Source organism: Strigops habroptila, chromosome 7 (assembly GCF_004027225.2).
Source record: "Strigops habroptila isolate Jane chromosome 7, bStrHab1.2.pri, whole genome shotgun sequence".
NCBI lineage: Eukaryota > Metazoa > Chordata > Aves > Psittaciformes > Psittacidae > Strigops > Strigops habroptila.
This window is the reverse complement of record NC_044283.2, coordinates 52,042,440-52,061,158: the sequence shown is the minus strand read 5'-3', so window position 1 is coordinate 52,061,158 and position 18,719 is coordinate 52,042,440. Positions and strand designations below refer to the sequence as shown.

Here is an 18,719-nt window from a genome sequence, read left to right as displayed (position 1 = left end):
ACTGCTATCATCTTTCTCATTTGTTCTGTGCTCAAAAACTCACTTAAAAAAACCCAAATATATTATTAAATTGGAAACAAGGTATTCTGTACCTTTTTGATTGTGTTTTGGAGACCTTCATAACAGGGCAAGTGTTTTATACCTGATCAAAAATGACTCTTTAGGGTGAAGAGGAGACAAGCATCTGTCCCTCAGTTGAGCACTTACCTGCAATGTCTGTCTGGGTTTAATTTGTTAGTACAGGCACTTTTTGTGAAATGGGGAGAGCTTTTGAAAGGCTCACCTTCTCCCCTGTGTTTTCTGGTGATTAAAGAGGATACTTCAATACTTCACACCTGGAGCTACCCCCTGGCTGCCCATAGAACATGAGAGACTCTCTTGTGTTCTCCTCTCAGTGCAATATTGCTTCTGGAGATAATGGCTTTGCTGGAGACACCCTTTGAACAGAAGCAAGGTTGCTGTAGTGATTTGGGTAAAAATGAAGGTAGCCTCTACTGAAGAGGTTCTTTCAGTGTGCAGTCCGGGTATAATACACATTATTTTAGAAGGATCCAAATTGCTTGGGGTACTCACAGCCCCAAGATACATTTCTTTTTCCCACTCCCTCAAAAACTTGTTCAGATGGAATAGGTATTTCTGGTGGTAGTATGCTTTTGGGGGTTTGTGCTTGAATTTCCGTTGATCGAGAATTAGTGTAGTCTACAAGCCTTGCAGCTCTTCAGTGTGTTTGCTAGAAACGATCCTTGAGGCTTTGGGGAGTATGTGAATTAGTGTCCATTACACTTTGAATTCAGCTGGAATGTCTGTTTTGAGGTGGTGAGACTTTTAAGACATATATTTCCCCCAAATGTTTACAAAATCAGTTTAATTTCTTAGGGCAGCACTCTCAGAAGTAACCAGTTGTTCACATCTGCACAATGGAATGTTACTGGTCAGCAATCCTGGAGGAGCATTTTTAATTACTCAGCTATGTGTGATGTGGGGTTTTGCGTGAAAAGGAAATAGAAGTAGGTACAGCCCTCAGTACTTCTTTCTAGTTCTGTGTAGCTTTAATATATTAAATCCATAATCTGTGTTGCCATCTGGATGCAAATGCAAGCATGTGGGCACATAAATTCATTGCATTTTTGGTGAACGTAATTCACTCCTTTATTATTAAGCATATAAGAGTGTGTATCAAGAGCATCAGCAGTATGTCTTGATATCACTATGGTGTGTGTTATTTCCTCAATAGATTGTTTATTAAATACGAAACATGTGAGTGTGCTTTGTTTAGAATAATTGGTCGCAGATAGGTATTACAAATATTTCACGTCTGTGTGCAATCTCTGTTCCCCTTACAGGTACTTCTGCATTTGCTGCAGATGGTGCAGGGTAAGAGTAGTTAAAAATCACTTCAAGAAGGATAATCGTTGTAATTTTTGCAATTAGTTTTGATTGTGCAAAGCTGAAGGTATTTTAAAACAAACAAACAGAAAAACCCAGAAAAACCCAAGCCCAGAGAAAACCCAAAAAACTTAAAAACCCAAAGCTAAACGAACCACAAAACCTCTTAATTTTGAAAATATGTAGGGCAAATTGCTTGGTTTGGGTTACCTCTGTATGTTTTAAAGGTGTGCTTCCTTTTGTTACGCTGTTCCCCAGAGTAACTGTTGCCTTGGTCACAGCACATCCAGAGAAGCAGTGATGAGGTACTGGCTATGTAAATCTTCACGCACCTTTCAGGTCTGTGTTCCAGTTGATGATATTATGTACCCTTTTTCAATGTCATTCTCATATATGGCCAAACCTGGGTGAGCTCTGCCCTTTCTCTGAACAACAAACCACTTAGCAAAGGCACTCATCCTCTTACTAAGAGGAGCACAAGAGCAAGCCTTGACAGAGATGGTTTGATGTACTCGTTTTGTGAGTAAATACCAGGCATCTGCAGGATCCCACTGGAGGCTCAGCTGAGAGATGTGGCAGATATTTTGCTCCTTTTGTGATGTTTTCACCCAGCCTAGTCAGAGTTGCATCAGAGCATTACCATGCAGCACCACCTTGGAGATTTTGCTGCACGTGTATTATGAAATCACAGGTCAAGCTTACAACTTGGTGAGGCTATACCAGGGGTTTTGAAGATGTGCTACATCAGAAGTTTGCCTTCAAAACAGAGTAAAAGAAGGGATAAGTCCAACATGGACATATTTCTAACTTTTGCATGCCTTAGAATTACCATATTTTATGCTGGTATTTTTACTACATTTGATTTTAATGGCCAGTTGTACACCAGAGGTCTCGGAGATTGTTTTGTGTAGGAGAAATAAAAAGTGCATGAGGGGTAATTTTGTTGATTATTGTTTCCTAAGGCTTTATTAAAGCTGCATGAGTGCATACAAATGTGAAAAAGTTGACTCGAGCAGGAGAAAGTCTTCTGTGTGTGGTTACAGATCTGTCTCAGGAAGCGTTGAGCACCCAAACTCTTCCCTACTCTTCCATCACCCCCTGACTTGTTTCCCCACTGGTTGTTCAGGCTGTGAAGTTTTCTTTCCCACCTGAGCTTCTCTGACCTTCCTCCTGCCTCTCTTGCACCAGTGGGGATATCTGCATGAAGCAAGAACCAGTGAATTTTCTGCTTGAAAATTCAACCAGAATGCCCCCTCATTTGAGTTGTGAAGTATGCGTAGGTCTTTATTATATGCTTAATGCAAACCCATTGTTCAGTGTGAGAAGTAACTGCAGCCTTGGAAAGATGCTTGTTTCGTTTACAAGTAGCAGGAACTAACCCCTTGATATTTGAATAAAAGCAGTTACAACTCCATGTTCCACTTCAGTCAGAGTTGTTTTCCTTGAGTCTAGATGATATGCAGAAATGAAGTAATGCATCTAACAAAACAGAACAGTGCAGCACACTCTCCGAGAGAAGAAACAAGTAGCACGGTCATGGATTGTATATGCTGGACGGCTTCTTGGTGCTAAGTTGCGTCGTCTTTGGAAAAATATTTTGAGTTTGGTCAGGGTGGGGGAGAGGACTTCCAAACGTCAGCTTGGGCAAGTCTATAGCTGAGATCTTCACCAAGACGGGAGCAAAGAGTATTGAGCTGAGGTCTCTCAGCCGCAGTATCACTGAATAAAGTGAACTCTGGCTGATTGAAATCTCGCTTGATCTTGGTTTGAAGTAATAGTGACCTGTTCTGCACTAAGGGATTTGAGACCTGAGGTGTGACTGAAAGGGCCATTAACAGATGAAAGAGTCCTTCCTCTCTTCTTGGTTTCTCTCTGGTGACTGTTCTCATTCTTTGGCCCTTTTGGAAAGAGTGCTGGAGGCCCTGTTGTGCTGTGCTGGTCTCCATGCGGCATCCTTCACAGAGCCGCCAGGCTAAACTCAGAGCAGTGGATGACAGAACCAAGTCACCCGAATGCTGAGGTCTCTCTGTGGGTGTGATCATTGGCAAGCAAAGATTAAATTGCTTGCACACAAAAGGCCTGGGAATAAAGCACAGGTCTCTGATTCTCTCGTAGCCTCATAAAGCTGCTTTTTTTAAACTCCTGTTCTGCTTAAGAACAGGATGTTTCAGAGAGTATCAGCAGAATGGTAAGTTTAGACAGGTTTATTTTTATCCAACGCATTTGTTACGCAGAAATTGAGATCTGGGGGAAGATATGGTTTACAAAAAATATAAAAGCATCTTTAATAAATAAAAGGAGGATTTGGATTAAATATCCTTTTAAATACAGCAGTAGAAGCTTATACTAAGGGCTTTGAAACTCTATTGCTGCCACGTATACGCAGATAAACCCCAGAACAACAGTTAAAAAAATAATAAAAAAGCCTATTAAAGTACAAAACAAAACTTGCTTTTAAATTATTACTATTTTTTTATTTTTTATTATCCTGCATGGCTGGTCTTGTCTCCCAAGTAACAAGTGATAGGACAAGAGGTAATGGCCTCAAACTGCACCAGGGGAGGTTTAGATGGGATAGTAGGAAAAATTTCTTCACTGAAAGGGTGATCAGGCATTGGAACAGGCTGCCCAGGGCAGCAGTGAAGTCACCATCCCTGGAAATGTTTAAAAACTGTAGACAAGGCCCTCAGTGACATGGTTTAGTGGTAGACTTGGCAGTCCTGGGGTAATGATTGGACTTTATGATCTTAAAGGTCTTTTCCAACATAGCTGATTCTATGATTCTGTGTGTTATTTTTAAAGTAAATACAACTTTCTACAGCAGTCCAGTTTAGTCGATGGAAGTAAATATGCTTTGGAGATGAATCCAAGGCAGAATTTCCATGTTAATGCTCTGTGGTGTAAGTGCTGGTAGAGGCGAGCCATGAAAACTGAATGAAAATATCAGGGCTGATTCACAGCCACATTGCTTTAGATTAATGGCAGTGTCACTGGGTTTGGTGAATTTTATTTAGATGTCAAGTAGAGCAGGCTGAATCCTGTTTCAAATCTGTGTAATCTGTTAATGGTGAATTAGAAAGAGCATTTGCTTTAATGACGTTACAGCGACATAGCGTAGTGGTGAATGTGGTCCATAATCTTTAGCATTGATCTATGTGAACTGTAATAGCATCACAAGAAAATTAGTTCTTTGACTGTGTTGGAAGAACAAGCTGTCATTGGGAATCGGTCCCTACAATGTGCTGGAAGAATTTAAATTCTTTTCATCCAGAGCAAGAAGAACTGTCACTTACAGGGCCCATGGAGGGCTTACATACCCTTTGGCTTCTGCTTGTGCCCTTTCTGAAAACGAAGGGCTGAATTTCCCTATTAAATGGTCTAGTTTAAACTGGCAAGTAGTATCTCTGATATCAGGGAAAACGAAACAAATTGTGCTGAGGATGTGCTGAATTGATTAAAGCTCAGTTCTAGGAGAAGCCAGTCATTTAAACTGTCTTTGGGTATTTACTAAAGGCTGTGGTGGCTTTGGTTTGTTTTGGTTTTTTTTTCTTTTGTCAGTGTGATTCTGTGTAACGTGATGTGTATGTCCCTAACTCCTGATCCAGACAAAGCAAAACCATGCTGTGAAGACTGTTGGTATCTAGCTGTTAAATTGCAGAGGAAAAAAAAAAACCCAACCTAAAACTTACTAGTGTCTTTTTATGTTCCTGTTTTTTCCAGGTATGTCACCTGACCCCTACACAAGAAAGGGCAGTTACTGGATTGGTAGTAGGTGTAACCTGACACATAGTAATTTTCATATAATGAGGTGCTCTTTTTTTATTCCTATCCTGTTTCCTGTCTATTGATTATGGCTGAACAAGCAGAATTCAGTTTTGGTGTAATTCTGAAATGGTGTTTTTCACACTACTATACGTGGAGCTTGGCCAGTCCTCATACAACCGGTATTAGTCAGTATGGATTCACTTTTGCAGAGGTATGCTGATTGAAAACTTCTGTCAAAGGCAAAAAAGTTACTAAAACAATCAAACCTATTCAGGAGTGAAAAAAACCCAACAAACATCAAGAAAAAACAAACCACAAACAAAAAATAAACCCCAACCCATCAACTTCTGTTTCCAACTACTTTTTAAGGTTAATTTGGCTCCTGCTGCATTTAGTCTGTACACATATTTATATTTGTAAGGCTTCACTCTTTAATTTATATAGCTTTGGCCTTGTCTGACTGATTTATGAAGTGCAAGCATAGACCTGCTACTTACTGCATGACTCGTGACCAGCAAAATAATAAACTAGGTTAACATTTACAGATCAGTATGAGTTTTTTATTTAGTTCACATGGTATAGTTCAGACATTAATATTTTATATGTTCTTCACATCCTGGTATTTATTGGCTTAAGATTTTGGAGGTTTTTTTGTTTATTTTCTCCAAGGCTTGCTTTTTAAAAATAAAAATAAAAATAATTAGATAAACTAAAACTTACAAGATTCAAAGATGCTACTTGCAAATCCTTTGGTCAGCATTAGCAGCTTAGACCCTGGAAGATGCAGGCAGTAAAATATCGAACTGTTATCATATCCCCTTGTCTTTGCCCTGTAGACTGCAGGCTCTTTGAGCAAGGTGTCAATTGCTCGATTCCAGAAATGACCTAAATTTGAAATGTAAGATTTATTTTTGTAAAGGGTTACTTTGTAATGCTAGTAGGAATTTCCATAATCTCTGCTGGTGAATAGCATCTTCACTTTTAACAGCAAAAGGTGAGCTTCTTATTCCATGAAGCAACTTCTGCAGGCTGGCATCCAAGCAGGGCTGCTTCTGTAATATGTAACATTTAAGCAGTGTTAGAAACAGAGTTTCTGCAAATAAAGGTTCCCTTACCTGCACTTTCTCATCTCTCTATCTAGGACTAGTTTGAACAAATTTGTGTGACTAATGCCAGACTGTGCACAGTGGTCAATTTTTGGAAGCTAAATCTTCATTGTATTTAAACCTCGTGCTGGTGGAGCAGCTTTGGAAGGGAAAGGATGTTTGCTTTTCTGCCTTTTTGCATGTCACTGGAGGTAGACCTTAAAGCTAAGCTCATTTCTGACCAGACTTGGTAATCGTATTCCATTATGCTGAAAAGACTTGAGTTTTTAGTCAAGAAATTGTTTACAGTGTTCCTTTTGGCTACATTACCACACAAGAGACTGAAATTTGGTAGTGTCAACTGACTGAAGTAGGTTGAATGAGAGAGTCAGAAGGAAATGCTGCCATAAATCTGGACCAATGCCTGAAGCTTATTCAGGTCCTATAATTGATTATTTTTTCCCCAATAGATTGAAATAATTCCACATGCGATCACTTCCTAATTGCTTCTAATTAGGAACAATAGTGAAGTTTTATTGTAAAAAGAAATTATCCATCACTCAAGCATTTTGGGGGATGCAGGAGTGCGCGTGATTGCTTATCTAAGTCTTGGAAGACCTTTGGTATTTTCCATTGTTACAGGTTTTTTTTCCCCTGACTTTGTTTTCTCCAGATGAATTGTTCCTATAAAGGAATTTAAACTCTGGATAATTATTGTTCTCTGTTCCAAAAGCTAATAAAAACAAAGCTCAACAGTATGCAGTTGGAGGCTTATGGAAAAACTTGGGTGTAACACACAAAGTAGAAAAACAAATTTTTCTAATGAGGCCAGGAAGCTACAATCACATTTTCCAGTTTTAACTGGATGTGTTGGTCCTCACTGGGAATGTTTCCTGTTAAACCGAATTTTTCCTCTATTTGATTTTGTAGTTCTTTTTTTTTTTTTTTTTTTTTTTTTTTTTTTTTTTTTTTTAATCCAGAAACTGTGAACAGGAGAGGATAATAAATGTCAAAGATACTTGTGTATGATCTCTAACACAGGGAAGGGAAATTTTTGTAATTTTTTATAGGATGCATGTTGCGTTGTGCTCTGTAAGACTGGTAGGATTTGTTTGCTTATTCCATTCTCCGCAAGATACTCTGGGAATGCTGTTAGTAATAACCACATACTTTACAATTTGATATTTCAAACAGACCCTTTTCTTTGAATTATGAGGCTTTTATTTCATCAAGTCATTTAAAGTGTACCTCCTTCCCTTCCCTTTTCAAACCTGTAACTCTTCCTGGGTTCTCAGAGTATGCTCTCTGGTGTGTCTGAGCCTGTAAATGTTCTTCTGTAAAATTTTTGATGTCATCATTTTTTCAGGTGCTTTTGAGAAACTGAAAGATAATTTTATTGCTGATCGTTTTGTAATCATTGAAGATTGGAGTTAGATCTGGCTGGTTATAGTAGTTCAAATTTCTGTGTGTTACTGATATCGGTGCTTTAATTTATTATAAAAGTATTCAGAGTGGTTGGAGTACGTACACGTCGATCAATTCACTAGGTGAAAATCAAACCACTAAGGGAATCTTGTGTGTTTGTCCAGGCCTTTGGGTATTTTATTACTCTTCATTTGAGCTCAGAGTATAAGAATAACGTGTCACTGCTCTAACCCTTTTGAAGAACTCCTTTATGTAAATCCTTCTTTAGGGTTTTTAAGGTTTCCTGTGGTGAATAGAAAGGATCATCAAATCCTATATTGGTGGGTGTGTTTTGGTTTTTAATGGATTTTTTTTCTATGTGTGGTTACTTATGGTAGTATAGCTACTTATGGTTGTTCAAGTATAATTTGAAGTGAGTTTATGTGAAGATCAGTTATGTTCATTTGAAGAGTTGAAGAAAAGTGTTGCTATATACTTAATCTATATTTCTTATATTTTCTTATTTTTAGATACTGTATATTCTGGGGAAGGGCAGTAATGTTATGAGAAGACCATAGCAATTCCTGAACTGGTGACCTTCAATCTTCTGAGAGCAGTTAGTTTTTTTGGGAGAGAGGAAGGTGCTGTAGGGGTGAGACTTAATCTTTCCTGTGCAAGTTTGAGGCTCAAATTCTGCAGAAGTGTTTTGTGTAAAGAATTTGTTTCCCTTAGGTAGCACAGAGTTACACTACATGAGGACTGCTTGCAGTGTGCTCAAATGGGTTGGCTTAGAGTGGGGCATTTCAGTTGGTATGGAGAGTACTGAGTTGGAGGCCACATCAAGTGCCTTAGCACCTGGAAACAACTTGGCAATATGTTGGGGATGCTGCACAGTTGACATATCCCTTCCTTTTACAAACACCTTCCTAGTGTAGCTTCTGTCCAAAGTTAGGTGAGCTTCTCTGAGGCAATTCTATCTTTGCTGTTGTGTTCTCTGATTACAATTGAAAAGTCACAAGATATTAAAAATAGTTATCAGGATGGGGATATTTAGTCAAGTGGCTTTGATATGTTATTTTTTTATTTCAAGCCTTCATAGATCAAGAAATTATGCTAGCAAGGTTCGTCTCAGTCTTCTGTGCAACAGTTTGCCAACCTGTAGTACCTGCTGGTGATGACACCAAGGACTAGAATTGGTTGCCAGTTGCAACAGCAATTAAGCATCTCTGTTGTGGTGGGTTCTATTTCCCCAAATTGTTCTTCGGCAAAGGTTCGTCCCCCGCATGTTACATGAAGAGGAGTCAGTGATCTTGGGTAAATACTGACCATTTTTACTGCCAAGTCTATTGATTTCGGGGCTGTAGGTGTTATTGCCCTTTCCCAAGTGGCCTGTTTTCCACACTGCCAAATGAGATATCTGTCAAAGGAACTCCTTGCTATTTTCTCTCTAAATTTGGTGTATGTGGGCTTTGTTGAGGAATGATCCTCTTGTCTGCTCCTGATTTGGTTTACTGGTGCTGTTACTCTAAGGTGACTTAATGCAACAGCACGTTCTTTTTCATGGACTGTTTCTTTATGCAGTATTGACTAGCTTGCCCAGTGGAACCCTCAGCTTTCTGTGAAGCAGCATACCTTGTTCTTGAGTGACATTCATTTAATTATGTCTTTAAACAAATACAACTGTGAGCACTTCTCATTACACTGCAAGAACTTCTTGGCCATGGAGAAAAATTAATGCTAAATTTCTGTAAGAATCCTTTCTAAAAGCTTGACCTTTTAGAAAGGGGCTACTAAATCCAGTGATGTTTCAGGTCACAGTAGACTCCAGGCAGGCCTTACATTGTGCGTGTCTGCTCTACTGACAGTAGCTAATGTAAAACCTGATCATTTTGGTTAGAAAACATTCAGAACATGAATGTTCTGCTTTGAGTTCCATGAAGATAAAATTAATTTTGGTTTGAGTCTTATCCTGTCATATAAACAGTTGGTTTTTTTTTTTTTTTTTTTTAACAGGTAGAGGCATATTTTCCTGTCTAAAATTCAAGTGGACAAAACCCTAATATGAACTTGCACACGTTATGAGTCCTATAGTATAAATTTTTGTATTGAGAAGAGATTCTGTCTTCTAAATAACTCACCCTATTGTATGTGACTCCTAAAAAATACCTGCTAAGGGAAAAGTATAGGTTAAAAAAAGATCCCAGTGATCCATTGTGCTTGAATGGTGAATCATCCATGTACTGCCTGAGGAAATCTGTGGAGGGGAGTTTGTTGTGTGAGAACCCAATGTCCTTAATGGCTGAGCATTTTTGGCAGTGCCCTTTCCCTTTCCCGCCACTTTGGTGAGCCTTGTGCTGCCTGGGAGGTTTCGCTCTGTTCTCCATCGCAGCTGTGGATGGCAGTGACTCATCCTCTTGTTCCTGTCTGTCACCTGAAATCAGCAGTGTTCCTGAAAAAAAGTAAAACAAAATTCATCATTCCTTCCCCTTTGGTTCATAGTAACCCTGTAAGACAGAAATCTGTAGGCAGCTCTACAGGAACATGCTCAGAATTATGTCAGAAAAGTCTATCTTTGGCTGCTTCTTTATATACTGGTCAGACACGGCATGGCACAGAAATGCAGAACTCTGATTAAATAGTAAATGCCCCAGTATGGCTGTTGTTATTGTTAAGCACGAATGCCCAAGAATATGCCATGACTTGAACTGCATTGTAAAATGGGGTTAGATTTTCAAAGTCAGCTTGCAAAAAGTGTTAGTTAACCATTAAAAATGTTCCTGGCTTTCAAATATACAGTTTTGTTGGCATTTCTGAGATGACGGGAAAATTTTCCATGTAGCAGGTTTGAAGGTTATGAGTAAGTAGATGTGAAAAAAATCAAGCTGCAGTGACCTGACTTTTTTCTTGCACTTGTAGAGTGTTGACCTATTTAATAACTTGTGCTCTAGCCACTGTTACAGTGCGAATGTTTCTCAAAATGCAGAATGTCAAACTGCCATCAGACAAATGCAATGCATTGTGTCACTGAGATGATGATAGTTACTGGTGTGTTTTCTCTACACATGAAAAGATTTATTTCTCATAAAAGTGTGGTGTGCTATAAACAGTTACATACAGTCATACAGCATAAGTTATATGAAATTACAAGACAAGCATTACAGAGAGAGATAATTTGAAAGAAATTCAAATACTGATGAAAGATAGTTTTTCTTATGCACAGCCTCTGACAGTATTAATTTAGGGTACAGCTTCATTTAAAAATGAATAATATATAAACAAAATAATGCTTGCTTTGCCGCATGCTTGTATTTTATTCATGTATGCACGCATGGTCCACTCTAATTAAGCACAGCTCTTTATGGTTTATTTATTTGTTCTAGAGAGACTGCTTAATATTTGAGAGAAACGGTAACGATGTGTCTGACCTTTACAGTGGCTGTGTTAATGGTAAGATGGGTTTTGCAGGAGCCTGCAAGAACAGTGAAATAGCAGGTTGATCTTTTTCTCCATTTGCTGGAACATGCTCAAGAGACCTGAAAGCACAAGAAAAAAAGCCCAACCAGAAAGTGGTTAAAGAGTATATTCTTGTGTTTTCAGATCTCGGGAGGATGCTACTGTCAGGCTGAAGTAAAGAGTTAAAAACTTTGGTTCATTGCTTTTTGTCATGGTCTGTGTTTTATTATGAAACCACCAGGATACATATAACCACCAGGATAGTATTTCACATGATGAATAGTTGGTGTTGGGGTTTGGTGCCCTTTTTTTTTTTTTTTTGTTTTTTTGTTTTTTAATAACAATATAAATAAACGTAAAGGGCGGATGAGAGCAGTCCAGATTTTAAATTTTACAGAGTATGGATAAGTGTGCCCAAGTCTCTTGTGTGGTGGTCTTGTAGTGGGATTTGTCACTAAACTTCCTAAAAAAACCAAGGGGTATGCACATGCAAATTTTATTGCCTTTCCCTTTTTTTATGGCCTTTGCTTTTTATGACCTCTTTTTCCCAAAACATCTCCTGAGTCTGTGTGACGGTGAGGAGCCTCAGTGCTGGTTCAGCCTACCACTCCTTCCTCCTCCTGCCTCTCCCTGGTGGCGCCTCTCCCAGGTCCATGCTCTTCCCTGTTGTGCATGCTGTGTGCACAATTGCCACCTGATAAGGCTCCCGGTTTTATTTCTGATTAAGGCAAAACCACTGGGAGTGAAAGAGTTATTTGTTGCAAGTACTAATAGCATAGATTTTTGAAAAAGCTGAAAAAGAAAGCAGGTGTGGAGAATCTGATGGATCCCTATGTATTCAGATGGTAACATTGCTATATATAAAGCAATGGAAATTAAATGTTTGTTATATTTGCAACAGGATTTTGTGGGTGATACCAGTACAGAACAATGTTGAACTGACTTCCACAGGAACATGACCATTTCTTACATTGTTATGTGGAAGCTCTGTGTATGTGTACATACAAAATTAATATTCTCATAATGGAAGATGCAATTTGTGGGCTATTCAGTCACTCATGTTTTTGCTAATTAATCATGAATCATCTGCTATTGGAACAGTATCTTTTTTGTTTAATTACCCCCTGGTACATGTTTGTTAGAACTCTGCCTGCAGAGCTCTTACAGTGCTGCAGTGTATGCCGTATTTTCCCCTTAATCAGCAGGTAACATTTCATAGCCTTTGTTTTCTTGATTGCATGTCTGTTTTGCTCTATCTTTATAAATGTAAAAATCTCCTTTCAGCATATGTGCATAAATAGTAGTTACCTCAAAGTAGTAGTATGCCTCATAGGCTTTTACACTGTGATGCCTTTGGGGAAGAACAGAGGCAGTTGTCTGAGAAAGGAGTGCAAGTTAATGGTACATGCTTCTTCCAGCCAAACTGATTGCAGAGAAGTAACAACTTTTCCCTCTCCTCCTTCCTCCATGCAGGAAATGCAGGATGAGTAGGACTAGCTAGCCTTCTGGGGTTTTGTTTTTGTAGAAGGAGGATGAAGACTTGGGGCAGTGTGGAGTTCTCATTCACCTTCCATTTTCTTGCAATGATTATTCTTTTTCTGTGTTGTATAATGAGTTGCTTATAGCTCATGTATCCACATTGGGATAGATGAGGAGCCAACCGAGAGCTTGTGGGTCAGGATTAAAGGGAGGGCAGGGACAGGTGGCATTTTGGTGGGGGTCTGCTACAGGTCACCCAACCAGGAGGGCTGAGTGGATGAGGCCCTCTATGAGACTGATAGGTGCAGCCTCGTGTTCACAAGCCCTGGTGCTCACGGGGGGTTTCAGCCACCCCAATATCTGTTGGAGGGACAACATAGTAGAGCATAAGCAATTCAGGAGGATCCTGGAATGCATCGATGATAACCTCCTCCAAGTGATAGAGGAGCCAATAAGTAGATGTGCTGTGCTGGACCTTATTCTCATCAACAAGGAGGGGCTGGTGGGGAATGTGAAGCTCAAGGTCAGCCTTGGCTGCAGTGACCATGAAATGTCGGAGTTCAAGATCCTTAGGGCAGTGAGGTAGGCGCACAGCAAGCTCACTACCCTGGACTTCAAGAGGGCAGACTTTGGCCTTTTCAGGGATGTGCTTGGTAGAGTACCATGGGATTAAGCCCTGGAGGGAAGAGGGGCCCAAGAAAGCTAGTTAATACGCAAGGATCATCTCTTCCAAGCTCAGGAGCGAGGTTGCATCCCAACAAAGAGGAAGTCAGGCAAAAACAAAGAGGAAGTCAAGTTTTGGTCTTTTACAGCCCACGTCTTGTCATAGAAGTACAATGTGAAACATAAAGTAATTCAAAGGAGTTTAAGAGTTCTTGTTGCTTGAGTGAGAAGATCACAATGGATCTGTATCAGGCCTTTCCAGAGCTGTATTTTAACTTCATCGTTGGTTGTAGGTGTCATTGCTTCCAGAGAGCAGTTGGGTTTCAGTATATTACAAATACCCACATCCATCAGTTCCCACCAGACCATTTCAGCGAATGGACTACTAGGGCTGGGGCAGCAAAAGGGGAAAAAATTGGGGGGGGAGATGGAATTTTCTGATATATTTGTTTAAAATGTCAGTGGAAAATAACTGCACAAAGTGAAATTGTTTTTATATGCTTTGTTACTTTTGGTAGTGTAAGTGAAGAGTTCTTGGCTTGGGCTTTAAATGACGTTTGTGATTTGTGCGTTGTTTCTGAAGTACGCTGCGAAATGAGGAGGAAGTTGAAGCTAACAGTTGTATTTATCCACTGCATTAGGGTTTCGTGTCTCACAATGTGGCAGAGCTGTCTGTAAGATACTCTGCAGGAGACAAGGTCCTTTGTCAGGGATGGGGTTGCACTGCAGATGCGGTCAGCTGAGACCAGCCCTGCTGCCACTTCCTCTCCCTGCTTGGATCTCCTAACTTGACACTCCCACAGCTGTGGCAGGGATCAGTGGCTGGTGAGGCAGGCAGTGCCTAATGCCACTCTATCTGAACTGCGAGGGAAAGGGGGTTAAGCTGGGATAATGCTCCAGCCTCATCCTGGCAGCTGACAGCCTTCTTGCTCCAGCTGGCTCCAGGAGAACCAGAGGAGGAGCATCAAGTTTGCCATGTGTCTTACATGACGGCAGCATGGTCGCTGCTGTGTTGCTAGGACAACCTGCCTCTACTCATTTATTTCCAGCTTCAGTCTGATGCATCCTTTGCCCTGCCTTTGCTGGAGCAGTCTGGTTGGCACTCAGGTGGGCTTTGATGGCCTTCACATGTATCTTATGTAGCTAACACTTATACAGCGAAGACATCTTCCATCTCCTTACCCCAAGTCATTAGAGAGAGGTCTGTCTTGAATTTTAGCATTTTAATTGGAATGTACACATGCATATCCATGCACAGAAATTTAATATTACACTTGTTTGTGCATTTTATGCCCTTAATGGAAAGGGAGAGTTACATCAGTGGTTTGTGGTGGTACTAGAGCAGTTTAAGCTCCCTTCCCTTCCTTTCCTGATATTCCCATGCTTCCTGGGGGGCTCGTTTGAATGTATCTACCTGTAAATATGGCCTAAATCTTCCTCTAATTTTTTTTAAAAGCACGAATTAGTTGTTACTGCATGTGTGAATAATGTAGCCTGCAGAATACATGTGCTATAATAGAATCTATATTAAGATTCTATATGCGCTATATTAGAATCTATGATAATCTATGTAGAATTTAAACCACAAATTATAAAAGGCAGTAGAAAGTTCATGTTAACACTGTTTCACAGCAGAGATGTCTTTTGAAATGTGTTATTATTGGTGACAGAGGCTTTGCTGTAAAAAGTGACCAGATATTTTTGTCCTTTTTCCACTCAGCTGTCCCATTTCCTCCAAGTCATCGGCTCACAGCTAAGGAAGTGTTCGATAATGATGGAAAACCTCGTGTGGATATCTTGAAGGCACACCTTATGAAAGAAGGGAGACTGGAAGAGAGCGTTGCTTTGAGAATAATAACAGAAGGAGCTTCAATTCTTCGCCAGGAAAAAAATTTGCTGGACATAGATGCACCAGTTACAGGTTAGTATGGAATTATGATGGAGTGGATGGTTACTAGTTTGGGATATGCTAAGTAATGCAGTAGTGTATGTGGCTTCCTCAGTTGCTGAAATGCAGCTTGAAAAGCATTTGTTCTCTCCAATACTTGATTCTCTCTTTGTCTGCTACCACTAGGATAATGGAGGCCATCAAGCAGCTTGTAAATTAGAGGAAAGGATCACATCTGTTGAGCCATTTCTGTTTCTAAGGCAGAGAACATTTTTAGTTTTTAGGAGAAGGTTAGAACGACTTTCTTAAGCTTGAAAAATTACCTGGCCTTTTGCACCAGATATTAATTCCATAATTTTATAGATACCATTTACCATAGGAGCACTCTTCAGATGTATGGATGGCATTGGGCTCTGAACCTCATGAAGTTCAAGAAGTCCAAGGCAAAGGTCCTGCACCTGGATCAGGGCAATCCCAAACACAACTGTGGAGTAGGCAGAGACTGGATTGAGAGCAGCCCTACAGAGAAGGACTTGGGGTGTTGGTTAACAAGAAGCTCAGCATAAGCCAGCAGTGTGTGCTCGCAGCCCAGAAAGCCAGCTGTATCATGGGCTGCATCAAAAGGAGCATGGCCAGCAGGTCGAGGGAGGTGATTCACCCCCTCTTCTCTGCTCTCATCAGACCCCACCGTAGCAGGGGTGTTGGAACTAGGTGATCTTTAAGGACCCTTCCAACCCAAACCATTCTGTCGTTCTATGAAGGAACAACGTTGTCAAAGTAAATAGCAATTTTAATTAAATGCAAAGGAAAATAACGAGTGTAGAAAAAAGGAAAAAAATTTGCAGAATTCCAGTGTATGTTGCCTGGAGGATTAATGAATTGTGCTAGTTGCAGAAACCATCCTGCCCTTGACTATCAGACAATACCACCCACTCATTAATCCTCAGGAAATGCCTTATACTTTGAATTTCCTTTCTAATTGTCCCCTGCCTCCGCTTGCATTCTGAATGTATGAATGTATTTGCTTGCTCTAATGTGCCTCCTCCCCTGTTTTGTTGTTATTATCGGATATGAATGCATTTTTGGCAAGAAATCGATCTCTGGCATAAAAAGTTAGCTGTGGGGCAAAAGATAACTAATTTTAGTCAGCTTAAACTATGAAACCAGACTGTAAAACTTTGTTTAAGAAGGCAAGTCCTTTTGTCACTTTTGTTTCTGGAGAGCCCTGACAAAAGTAAAAGAAATAGGTTAATCTGCAGCAGAAGAAGGGTTACCAGTTTTCATTACCAGTACTAGTAGCATGCACCAAAAACTACACAGAAGTAGCAAAATCTTCATTTTCAGGAAACCTTCTCTGAAACTGAAGAGCATAGTGTCTGGACTAGAATGATGTGCAAGATAAAGCTTGTCATTTTAAAAATGACATCCAAATAGAGGATTGATTGTAGCTTGACCTGGAGAGGTAACGTGTATCATCTTTTATGTAATAATTAGCATGTCATGCTGCCATACAGTTCTGATGGAAAAGGTGTCAATCATGTTGCAGCTGATGGATGAATAAAGGAAAGAGGATTAATAAAAGGATCCCCTGAGTAGACTGAGAATCAAGTTCTACAGACATTTTCTTCGACACTTAAGGATAAATGGAAGAAGTCATAGAGGTGCAATGTGCAATACCATTGCCTGTAACCCATAACTGAGTGGGAGATGTACAAAATGTCTACATTTTTGTGGATTTCCTTTCTTTTTTTCTTTTTTAGTGTGATTTTTTTTTTTATTTTATTTTTTTTTTTTTTTTTGTTTTGCTTTGTTAATCCATTGAAAGGTGTAGTCTGTAGGAGGGTGGGTCTGGTGTCTTGTGTCCCAGCTGATTTCTTTCAGTCCATATTTAATGTTCTCTTTCTCTTTTTAACTTTTCTCTTTAAATATTTTTTTTCTTAAATGCTTTTGAAGGCATCAGAATTGCTCGAAATTACATTTTGGAGATTAATCTCCTGAAGGTTACCCCCATTGTATAACACTGGTATAATTTAGGTCTTTGATTCTTTTTTCAGTGGAGCCTACGTCTTGCTTTGTTCCTGCTTTTGAAATTATTCTCACGCAGTGATTGTGATAATGCAGCATTCTTCAGGGTGGCTGGTAGCTACTCTCTTTTAAGCTAGTGTAGGAAAGCTGGGCTCCTAATGCTTGTTAGCGGGGTAGCTGAGAAGTGCTAATATTCTGTATGAACAAACATGAAAGCTGGAGTTATGAAAGCGATCATCAAAAGAAGGAAAAAAGTAAATCGTGAGGGGGAGGTTGGGAAAGCTTGTGAGGCATGTTGTTGTGGGCCTGACAATTTTCTTTGTGTGAGTAGCATGACAGCAAGTGACTGGATAAAGAGAGTATCAATTGACTGATGTGGTGGAAGTGCAAGATATACAGGCAATCGAAAAATAACTACGGAGTAGAGGAAAGCTTTTCTCAAACGTATGGAAGAACAAACAAAACTACTGGTAAAGTGGAGAAGAAAATAGATTTTAGACATGGCAAGCAGTCCTGTTGAGGAGTGGCAGTCATAAATCATTAATATGGGATCCTTTGTGGGAGATGCATTCATCTTTTAGAAACATAGCCCTGTAGCTGGTTAATGAAATGGTGATCGTCAGAAAGAAGAGAGGTAGAAGACCATTACTGTTAAAGTAAGAGCTCTGTGGATTAGTACAGTGATATACTTGATAAACATTAAAGAACATGAAAAGTTGGTGGTTTTTGTTTTGTTTTTTTTTTTTCCTTAAAGCTTTATGCAGCCATCCCTCAGTTTGAAATTTCTTTTATTTATATTAAGGGGTGATATAATTGTCCTTGGAAAAAGTATCAGCATTTTCTTTATAATCAAAGTCATGTGAAATAAAGTGGATACATGGAAGACCTGGATTAGAGTGAGAAGATGATTCGTATAATGGGGGGAGGCATGCAAAGAGCTTTAATGTTGAATGCATAATCAATTATTTTGCGTATATGTGTAGAACTCTGTCTGTGGTTAGCTGGAAGCACCAATGTGATTGTCATTTTGAATTCATACATTTTGTTTTCAAATTTGGCAAGGTTATAAGCCCCTTTAAGTATTGCTAATGAATTAATTTGTGACCTTTGCTCAAATTCCATCATTTTCTACACACATATGTATATGCATGCATAATCTGCTACAGTTTTGGCTTAGAAGCAAGGTGAACTATTCCTGCAGAGCCTGAACTAAGAAGAGACTCCAAGTCCTCTGTTACCAGGACTCTTATATCTGGGAAGTATTAGAGCAGCTTTCTCTTGACTTGTGAATGTGAGTTGGGAAGGATGGAGAGAATTGGGTTAAAAGTGAGTATATTGAGGGTGAGGCTGAAAGTAGGGATGAAAAGTGGTAATGGGGCTGATCAACGGATGACAAGGAGGTGGCTGAGTCTGGCTGCTTGAGTTGAAGACAAGAATTTGTGATAGAGGTGCAAAGGTGGGAGACAAGGAAATGGCTGAGTTGGAGGTTGGGAGAGGATGGCTGAGCAGGTGAAGTAGGAAGATGAGCAAGAGGTTGACTGGGTATTGGGACTAGGTGGGCAAGGCAGCCA

At 39.8% G+C, this 18,719-nt stretch overlaps 1 protein-coding gene across 2 annotated transcripts in view; it reads left to right on the top strand.

Moving 5' to 3' along the window:
* Positions 1 to 18,719, top strand: part of PPP3CA (protein phosphatase 3 catalytic subunit alpha) — a 187,861-nt gene that overhangs the window by 62,556 nt on the left and 106,586 nt on the right. For both annotated transcript variants that reach the window (XM_030491535.1, XM_030491536.1), the window contains exon 2: positions 14,956 to 15,156. In XM_030491535.1, coding sequence (XP_030347395.1) covers positions 14,956 to 15,156 — 201 coding nt within the window. The remainder of the gene's footprint in view (positions 1 to 14,955; positions 15,157 to 18,719) is intronic.